This window comes from Physeter macrocephalus, chromosome 14, assembly GCF_002837175.3.
Source record: "Physeter macrocephalus isolate SW-GA chromosome 14, ASM283717v5, whole genome shotgun sequence".
Taxonomy (NCBI): domain Eukaryota; kingdom Metazoa; phylum Chordata; class Mammalia; order Artiodactyla; family Physeteridae; genus Physeter; species Physeter macrocephalus.
In genome coordinates this window covers 82,353,680-82,364,418 of record NC_041227.1, presented here as the reverse complement: position 1 = coordinate 82,364,418, position 10,739 = coordinate 82,353,680, and the positions used below count along the sequence as shown (strand labels likewise).

Here is a 10,739-nt window from a genome sequence, read left to right as displayed (position 1 = left end):
CTGAGCCTGCGCGTCCGGAGCCTGTGCTCCGCAACGGGAGAGACCACAACAGTGAGAGGCCTGCATACCGCAAAAAAAAAAAAAAAAGACCCAAAACAGCCAAATAAATAAATTAATTAAAAACAAACTCCAGGGCCACCAAACAGAAGCAAGGACTTCCCTGGTGGCACAGTGGTTAAGAATCTGCCTGCCAATGCAGGGACACGGGTTCGAGCCCTGGACCGGGAAGACCCCACATGCCACAAAGCAACTAAGCCTGTGCGCCCCAACTACTGAAACCGGTGCGCCTAGAGCCCATGCTCTGCAACAAGAGAAGCCACCGCAATGAGAAGCCCACACACCAAAACAAAGACCCAATGCAGCCAAAGATAAATAAATTAATTAATTTTAAAAAACAAAAAAATAAAAATAAATAAAAACAGAAGCAAAACCAAATCGTGCCTTGATGGAATCTTTCCCCCATCAACAGCCAATCCTCTAGACAGAGCTGACTCCCAGCGGCCTCTGCTTCTTCACCCGCGAGGTCAGCGCCCACGCCTGGCTCCTGCTCTTCATCGTTCCAAAATGTCTCCGATGACCCTAAATCCAAGGGACCCTTCGCACCCTCTTCCCGGCTTCTTCCACGACCTGTTCTCGGGGTCGCCCCCCCCACACCTGCCTGGGCCTGGCTCTCGGTGGGGGTCTCCTTGTGCTGCTGACCTCTGTGTCTTGGGCTTTGCCCTAGACACCCTCCCGGCTCCCTCCTACACGACCACATCAGTCCCCACGAAGTCCTTTCACTTTTAAGTCTAAAAAAACATAGGTAAACGGAAACAAAAATGGCCCCTCACCCTACTGCCCAGATGGCATCTGCTTTTCAAAAACAAGGAACAAAGGGCCTACATGTGCAGAACTGGAATAGTCAGAAAGCCTCCGAAGGTAAAAGGCGTGACCCCACGCAGTTGCTCAAGCCCGAGACCCTGGAGGCATTTGTGATTCTTCGCGAGGATGGCCGAGCCTCCCACACCCAAACCCTGGTCCTGTCACTTCCGCTCTGCCCGACGGCATCACTAACTCGGCCTCTCTGCCCCTCCTCCACCGCCAGCGGCCTTCCACTTGGCTCCCCTCGACGAATCCGACAGCCTCCTTCCTGCCTCCCGTCCCACACCCGTCCTCCAAGCCAGCTTCCACACAGCAGCAAGAAGCTTCTCTCCTCGCTAACCCCTCAGCCGGGCTCGTATCAGGTCCCTGAGCACGCCAGGGCTCTCCTGCATCCCTGCATCTCAGGGCCTGTGTGGTCAGCCCTGACCGTGGGCTTCCCGGGCTGGCACCTCCTCACCCTTCAAGTCTCCACTTACACAGCAACTCAGGAGGACCGTTCCTCATCACCTATCTAAAAAGGTGTCTGTCTCTGTTTTCATACATCTTAGACTTTTTTTTGTTGTTTGCTTCTTTTGTGGTGCGTATTTTATGTCTATATCACGCTCCTCTTCATCTGTTTGCTTGCTTATCTCCACGCCAGCCCACCAGCCGCGAGAGACAGGGACTGTCTGCACCTTATGCCCCACCGTATCCCAGCACCAAGTTATTTGCAGTGAACTCCGTTATTTCCAATAAACGTGCCAGGCATTGTGCTAAGTATTTTATATAAGCTTTGTCTTAATTTTCACCTGCCAAGTAGGTATTATTTTTTCCCACTGTGTATATGAGGAAAGTAAAGCTCAGAAAGGTTACGTAACGAGCCCAGCATCACACAGCTGGGAAGCAGCACGGCCAGGACCCACACCCAGCGGTGTGTCTGGCTCCAAAATCCACGCTTGCTTCTCCAGCTGCGCTCCCCCCTCATACCGTCTAACTCTCTGAGTGGACAGCACGGCATCACCTTACCATGTAGGCCACAGAAGCCAGTACATAAATGACGGCCTGGGCTCCAAGCTCTGTCACGCTCAGCAATCCTGAAATGTTCAAAAAGTGGAGTAAAGTGAACATTTTCCTTATGAAACTAGAACCTAGTGTAATTAAAGAGAAGCCAGGATTGCCCCCAGAAGCATTATCCAAGGGCAGAATTCACTATCTGTGCCAAGGAGAACCCCATTCAGGAAGCATCCAAGAACTTCAGCAACGAAGATGGGATACAGGCTCATTCCAGAAGCCCCCACTTCCCCAGGGAACAGAACACGGGGCTTAAGTAGAAAACCATGCGGTGCCCGGGGGTGCGGGTCATGCTTCAGGGAGACGGGGGGCCACAGTGTGGAGGGAAGGACAAAGGGCAGTGGAACTGCATGAGAAGTGACGGGACTATTAACGCACTCCAGTGTCCACAGAAACTTCCAGATCAAGTATTATTACCCTCCGTCTCTGCTGTTTTCTCTATTCCTTCACTAGCAGTGGATGGCTAAGGTGGAAGCCCATGACCAAAATTGTTCTAGGTCGGAAAGAAACAGAGCAAGGCTAAAACAGAGCAAAATCAGTCACTCTGTAAATGCCCTAGGACCTTGGCACGATGCCTAGCAAAAGTCGGCTGAGCCACAGGATGGCCGGAGTCCTGAGACCTAGACTCGGGCTTTGTTCTCCCGCTCCGTGACCTTGGCAGGTCGCTCCATGACCTTAGCAAACGTCCCTTTCAAAGCTACGAAATGAAAGGCAGTGGGGTAGCACAAAGCCTCACCCAACCTGAATAGGGTGCTTATGGTTGCATGAGGAGTGAAACCTGTACTGAAATCTCCCATGAGGGCCTGATGAAACCAAGAGGAAGGAGAAGCAAACTTGGGTCTCCTGAAAAGCTCTGTAGACATGATGATTAACCAGGCTGTTGACAGGTTTCCACTGAACTACTGACCGGCCTGCAAGGAAGGTTCCGACCTCAAAGGTCCACCGCTCAGTGCACACCATGAACATGCCGGGGATGGCCAGCTGGATGAAGGAGCCCCACTCCTGGAAACAGTCCCTGGTCCAACCTGGAGGACAGGGGAGAACACAGCATTTACTCTTCCACAGTCTGATACCAACAATTCTAACTCACACGTGTGCCTCCACCAAAAGCTCAGAGACTGGGAGGAACCAATGTTCACCGGAAAAACAATATATTTTAAGGAGGTCTACAAGCCCAGGGTTTGAGATGGTGGGAACAGAGCTGACAAAATGTAGTGAAACTGAAGTCTGTATATGCCCTATGACCCACACGTTTCACTCCCGTTATACACAGCAGAGAAACTGTGCAGAGTCCCGTAAGAAACCACATAGGTATCCCTGTGGCCGGTGTGCCTGTGGGATGATGGGGGCATCAAGGATACAATCACTAGGGAGCTAGAAAAGTAAAATACGACAGATGGGTACTACAGGGAAAAGCGGAACGCTGGGCGTACACATGGCAGTATAATCAGACCTGAACTCCACTGTGCTCACAAGCAACTAAAGTAAAACTAGATAAACTGAACTACATCAAAACTGAAAATTTCTGGGCGTCAAAGGACACAATCAACAGAGTGAAAGGGCAACACACAGAACAGGAGAAGATACTAGTAAATATTCTGAGAAGGATATCTGGATATCATAATACCCAGAGTATAGAAAGAATTCCTACAGTTCAACAGCAACAACAATTTAAAAATGGGCGGGGGCTTCCCTGGTGGCACAGTAGTTAAGAATCCGCCTGCCAATGCAGGGGACACGGGTGCGAGCCCTGGTCTGGGAAGATCCCACATGCCACAGAGCAGCTAAGCCCGTGCGCCACGACTACTGAGCCTGCACTCTAGAGCCCGCGAGCCACAACTACTGAGCCCATGTGCCACAACTACTGAAGCCTGTGCACCTAGAGCCTGTGCTCCGCAACAAGAGAAGCCACTGCAATGAGCAGCCTGTGCACCACAACAAAGAATAGCCCCCACTTACTGCAACTAGAGAAAGCCCGCAACAGCAACGAAGACCCAACGCAGCCATAAATAAATAAATGTTTAAAAAAAAAAATGGCCGGGCTTCCCTGCTGGCGCAGTGGTTGAGAATCTGCCTGCCAATGCAGGGGACACGGGCTCGAGCCCTGGTCTGGGAAGATCCCACATGCCGCGGAGCAACTAGACCCGTGAGCCACAACTACTGAGCCTGCGCTTCTGGAGCCTGTGCTCCGCCAACAAGAGAGGCCGCGACAGTGAGAGGCCCGCGCACCGCGATGAAGAGTGGCCCCCGCTCGCCGCAACTAGCGAAAGCCCTCACACAGAAACAAAGACCCAACACAGCCAAAAATAATAAATAAATAAATAAATAAATTTTTTTTTTAAATGGGCAAAGGCTGGTGGCACAGTGGTTAAGAATCCACCTGCCAACACGGGACACAGGTTCAAGTGCTGGTCTGGGAAGTTCCCACATGCTGCAGAACAACTAAGCCCATGTGCCATAACTACTGAGCCTGCGCTCTAGAGCCCACGAGACACAACTACTGAGCCCATGTGCCACAACTACTGAGCCTGTGCACTTACAGCCCATGCTCCACAACAAGAGAAACCACCACAATGAGAAGTCCACGCACCACAACGAAGAGTAGCCCCCGCTCTCCGCAGCTAGAGACAGCCCACGCGCAGCAATGAAGACCCAACACAGCCAAAAAATAAATAAATTTAAAAACAAACAAAACAAACAAACCAAAAAATGGGCAAAGGACTTGAGCAGACATTTCTCCAAAGAGGATACACAAATAGCCAACTGGCACATTTTTTAAAAACACTCAACATCGCTGATCATTAGGAAAATGCAAATCAAAAAAAAACACAATAAGATATCATCTCACACCCATCAGGCAGCTGCTTTAAAACAACAAATAGAAAATAACAAGTGTTGGTGAGGATGTGGATAAACTGGAAGCCTTGTGCACTGTTGGTGGGAATGTAAAATGATGCAGCCGCTATGGGAAAACGGTACGGTGGTTCCTCAAAAAATTAAAAATAGAACTACCATATGGTCCAGCAAAATCATTTCTGGATATATATATGTATAAAAGAATTGAAAGCAGGACCTCAAGGAGATATTTGTATACCCACGTTCATAGCAGTATTATTCACAATAGCCAAAAGCTAGAAGCAACCCAAATGTCCATTCACAGTTGAATAAATAAGCAAAATGTGGTCTATACATACAATGGAATATTATCCAAACTTAATAAAGGAAGGAAATTCTGACACATGCTACAAAATGGATGAACCTTGAGGTCATTATGCTAACACATAAGACAAAAAGGCACAAAAGACAAATACTGTATAATTTTACTTATGTGAGATATCAAGAGTAGTCAAACTCACAGAATCAGAAAGGAAGACAGTGGTTGCCAGGGGCTGGGGGAAGGGAGCATGGAGAATTGTTAAATGGATACTGACATATAGGGAGAAATTGACAATAATACAGTAGTAGTAGTAACACCCCACTTACATCAATTGACAGAAAATCAATGTGGTCTTAAAAGACACAATACACTAGTTGGACTTAACAGATATCTACAGGACATTACAACCAAAAACAGCAGAATACACATTCTTTTCAAGTGCACATGGGACATTCTGCAGGATAGATCACATGCTGAGCCACAAAACAAGTCTCAACAAATGTAAGAGGACAGAAATTATATCAAGCATTTTTTTCCAACCACAATAGTATGAAACTAGAAGACAACTTAGAAAAATGGGAAAAGAAGAACAGACACCACATGGAGACTGAAAAACATGCTACTAAAAAACCAATGGGTCAATTAAGAAATCAAAGAGGAAATCAAAAAATAACTTGATACAAATGAAAATGGAAACACAACACTGCAAAAATCTATGGTATACAGCACAAGCAGAGGGAAGTTTATAGCCATACAGGCCTTCCTCAAGAAACAAGAAAAATCTCGAATAAACAACCTAACCTCCCACCTAAAAGAATTAGAAAAAGAAAAACAAAACCCAAAGTCAGCAGAAGAAAGGAAATAAAGATCAGAGAGAAAATAAATTAGAGATTTAAAAAAAAAAACACAATAGAAAAGATCAATGAAACCCACAGCTGGTTTTTTGAAAAGATAAACAAAACTGATAAACCTTTAGCCAGGCTCACCAAGAAGAAAAGAGAGAGGACCCAAATAAACAAAATAAGAAGATATTTGCAAACCATATATATGATAAGGGATTAATATCCAAAATATACAAAGAACTCATACAACTCAACATCAAAAAACAAACAATCCTGGGACTTCCCTGGTGGCGCAGTGGTTAAGAATCTGCCTGCCAATGCAGGGGACACGGGTTCGAGCCCTGGTCCAGGAAGATCCCACATGCCGCGGAGCAAAAGCCCGTGCGCCACAACTACTGAACCTGCGCTCCGGAGCCCGCGAGCCACAACTACTGAGCGCGCGTGCCACAACTACTGAAGCGCGCGTGCCTAGAGCCCGTGCTCTGCAACAAGAGAAGCCACTGCAATGAGAAGCCCATGCACCACAACGAAGAGTAGCCCCCGCTCACCACAAATAGAGAAAGCCCGTGCGCAGCAATGAAGACCCAACGCAGCCAAAAATAAATAATTTTTTTAAATTAAAAAAATCCGATTAAAAAATAGGCAGAAGACTTGAATAGACATTTTTCCAAAGACATACAGATGGCCAACAGGCACATGAAAAGATGCTCAACATCACTAATCATCAAGAGAAATGCAGATTAAAACTGCAATGAGATATCACCTCACACAGGTCAGAATGGCCATCATCAAAAAAGACCACAGATACAAATGTTGGCAAGGATGTGGAGAAAAGGGAACCCTCTTGCACTGTTGGTGAAAATGTAAATTGGTGCAGCCACTGTGGAGAACAGTATGGAGGTTCCTCAAAATACTGAAAATCGAACTACCATATGATCCAGCAATCCTACTCCTGGGTATATATCCAAAAAATAAGGAAAAGACTAATACAAAAGACATATGCACCCCAATGTCCAAAGCAGCACTATTCACAATAGCCAAGACATGGAAACAACCTAAATGTCCATCGGCAGAAGAATGGATAAAGAAGATGTGTTACATATATACAATGGAATATTACTTGGCCATAAAAAAATTAAATAATGCCATTTGCAGCAACATGGATGGATCTGGAGGGTATTATGCTTAATGAAATAAGTGAGACAGAGAAAGACAAATACTGGATGGTATCACTTATATGTCTAAAAAATAAAACAAACTAGTGAATATAATGAAACAGAAAGAGACTTACAGATACAGAGAACAAACTAGGGGTTATCAGTAGGGAGAGAGAAGGGGAAGGGGCAAAATAAAGCTAGGGGATTAAGGGTACAAACTATTGTGTATAAAATAAATAAGCTACCAGGATATATTGAACAGCACAGGGAATATAGCCAATATTTTATAATAACTATAAATGGAGTATAATCTATAAAATTTTTCTATCACTATATTGTACACCTGAAACTAGTATCAAAAATTCACTATACCTAAATTTTAAAGAGTAATAAAAAGAATTTTACTTGTTCCTTTCCATCAAGACTGGAAAGGAGGGGCTTCCCTGGTGGTGCAGTGGTTAAGAATCCGCCTGCCAATGCAGGGGACACGGGTTCGATCCCTGGCCTGGGAAGATCCCACATGCTGCGGAGCAACTAAGCCCATGAGCCACAACTACTAAGCCTGCGCTCTAGAGCCCGTGAGCCACAACTGCCGAGCCCGCGTGCTGCAACTACTGAAGCCTGCGTGCCTAGAGCCCATGCTCTGCAACAAGAGAAGCCACCGCAATGAGAAGCCCGCACACTGCAACGAAGAGTAGCCCCCACACAGCAACAAAAACCCAACGCAGCCAAAAATAAAATAAATTTTAAAAAACACACACACAAAAAAGAATTCTTTAAAAAAAAAAAAAAGAAAAAAAAAAGACTGGAAAGGAACAAGTAAAATTCTCTCTTCACACATGACACCATCCTATACCTACCCAAAGAATCCACAAGAAAGCTCGTAGAAAGAACAGATCACTTCAGCAAAGTGTCAGGTACAAGATCAACAGAAAGGGACAGAAAGTAGATTAGAGGTTACCCAAGGCTGGGCAGAGGGTAAATGGGAAGTTACTGCTTAATGGGTAGAGTTTCCGTCTGGAGAGAGAAAAATGTTTTAGAAATGGATGGTGGTGACGGTTGCATAACACTGTGAATGTACGTAAGGGCACTAAATTGTACATTTAAAAACGGTTGAAATGTCAAATTTTCCATTACATATATTTTACCACAATTCAAAAAATAGAAAACAAAAACAATCTGTTTTACTAAATTTACAAATGGATGTTATGATACTTAAGGGAATTTAGCTAAGTTGAAAGTGGTGCTGATTGTTTAAGAGTTCCATCTGTTCATGTGGTTTGATAAGACATTAATCAAACTTCACTTTAACAGAGTGATTTGCAAGAAACAGCTAGGATTTTGTATTTGCAATTTTAACTCCTTTAATATTAATTCTTACAAACCAGTAGGTTTCTATGAACAAAAGCTGCCTTTGTAGATGTAAAAAAAAAAAAAAAAAAATTCTCACGTTGAACCTGTAACTTTTATATTTTCAGTAACTTAAATATTTTATAGAATTTTTAAATTTCCCAAAAGATAAAAAGAAAAAAACTCTGAGGAAAAAAAAAATTCAGAGACCAGAATCACATCTTTCTGAACAATAAATAACATAAGAAATCAATGTTCTCATTACCTCCCCAGGGGCTGACGTGGATTTTTTTCCGCCACACGTACAGGAACAGAAAAGCGGACAGGAAGAACTGGGAGGTGGTATTCGCCCAGGCAGATCCTCTGCAGGAGAAAGAGCTGTCACCACCCGTGAGTATGTTCCCCCCAAATAATAAGCTTTCGCTCTCACAGTTGTTAGATGAGCCCATAGCTCCTGGACTATCTTCTTTTTAAACACCGGATCCACTTATGATAGTGGATATATAACTTGTTTTCTTTTCATCAAGATTGAATTTTTGTGGAAGAACCCAATGCTACTAGAAAAGCAAAAGGACATAAAGACTTATCACCCTTCCTTGTTCTGATAGCCTTAAATAAACCATCAAATAAATTATTAAACATACTTAGTTCAAAGGCTATGGCAGGGACTTCCCTGGTGGTCCAGTGGGTAAGACTCCACACTCCCAATGCAGGGGGCCTGGGTTCGATCCCTGGTTGGGGAACTAGATCCCACACGCATGCCGCAACTAAGACCCAGCGCAGCAAAGATAGATAGATAGATGATAGATAGATAAATAAATAAATAAGGCTATGGCAAACAGCTACTGTGTTCAACAACTGGTCTAAGGTCATAGTAGTTTTATTTCCCAGGATTATAATAAATTTGTTTCGTCTTGGGAAATAACCTGAGAGCGTCATCAATGGATGACATTTTATCCCCACAAATAGAATGTGCCCTGTTCTGGCACAGAGACCCAGGAACTCTGCATTCTCTTCTATTTTTTCATTTCACTCTCCTGACCAGTTCTCACATTTTATCATTTCTTAATCCACTCCTGTGTTTTTCTCCTCTCACCCACCTATTCCCACACTGCCCTCTGTATACCTGTTTACAAAAACCTTCTAAAAGACAGTCTCTGAGGTTCACCGTCAGAGAAGCCTGCTGAGATGCTTAAGTGGGTCAATGTCACCGCTTCTCAGACTTGGCCCCTGACTCTTCACTCCCCCACGGCCAAAGCCTCTTTCGGTTTTCTGGAAGGTGTTCCAACTCTGCACAACCCTTCAACTAACGGCTTTTGTATCTATTTTTTACTGCAACCGACAGTAAGAATTAAATTGCCGTCACTATCCGGTACCCACAAACACACCGCCCTAGGGAACGCCCTGGCGGTCCCGTGGTTAGGACTCTGCACTTTCACCGCAGTGGCCCAGGCTCAGTCCCTGGCGGGGGAGCTAAGATCCCGCAAGCTGTGCAGCACAGCCGAAAAAAAAGAAAGAACACGCTGCCCTAAAGCACCTCAAAACTGCCGGGGCCCGGTCCACGAGTGCTGGTGCGATCACGCCAGCCACACGGAGGAGGCAGGCTCTGGGGGCCTCAGGTGAGGGGGGGACCGGCACGTGGCACCCGCCCAGGGAGGTCTTGCTCTGTGTGACCCCCGCCTGCTCGAGCTTCTTCGAGACGGAATCTGGCTCCATTCCTTACACCAGGGACAACGGGAAAATCCGTACAGGCCTCTGCCCACCTCCCGCCTTTGCTGGGGTCACCCCTCCCTGTCTGCCCAGGCTCGGGGTCACCCTCCTCCGGGCGGGTGTCAGCTCCCCGCTCTCCCCAGACTAAGCCCCAACGTTCCTCCGCCCCGGTTTCCAGGGCACCCGCCGCGCATGGACACAGCGTGACATTTCCCCACTGGCCGCCCCCTCCCCTGCGTCCCAGCCGGCACGCAGAGCACGGGGAATGGAGAGGTCGCCACTCACTCCACTCCCAAGTCCAGGGCGTACAGCAGGAGGGCCTTCGTGCCCACGTTGAGGACGTTCGCTGCAATGCCGGTGACCACTTGAGGCGCGACGATGCCCTGAGAGCCCCAAGCAGACAGGGAAACGGGAGCACTTCCAACAGCCCATCAGCCGGGTGGGGACATCGAGGGGGGACATATACATCGGGCTCTGTGCCCCGGTTCCCAGCAGAGCTGCTAAAACCCTTGCCACTCCCTCAGTGCTAAGAGCACCCAGAGCACTTCTTTTTTTTTTTTTTGCGGTACGCGGGCCTCTCCCTGTTGTGGCCTCTCCCGCTGCGGAGCGGAG

At 46.4% G+C, this 10,739-nt stretch overlaps 1 protein-coding gene across 1 annotated transcript in view; it reads right to left on the bottom strand.

Annotated features, from left to right (window-relative positions):
• Window positions 1-10,739, bottom strand: part of SLC47A1 (solute carrier family 47 member 1) — a 52,961-nt gene that overhangs the window by 25,909 nt on the left and 16,313 nt on the right. Inside the window, exons 7-10 of the mRNA XM_055089769.1 lie at window positions 10,413-10,510; window positions 8,683-8,780; window positions 2,823-2,936; window positions 1,867-1,934 (exon numbers count right to left, since the gene is read on the bottom strand). Coding sequence (XP_054945744.1) covers window positions 1,867-1,934; window positions 2,823-2,936; window positions 8,683-8,780; window positions 10,413-10,510 — 378 coding nt within the window. The remainder of the gene's footprint in view (window positions 1-1,866; window positions 1,935-2,822; window positions 2,937-8,682; window positions 8,781-10,412; window positions 10,511-10,739) is intronic.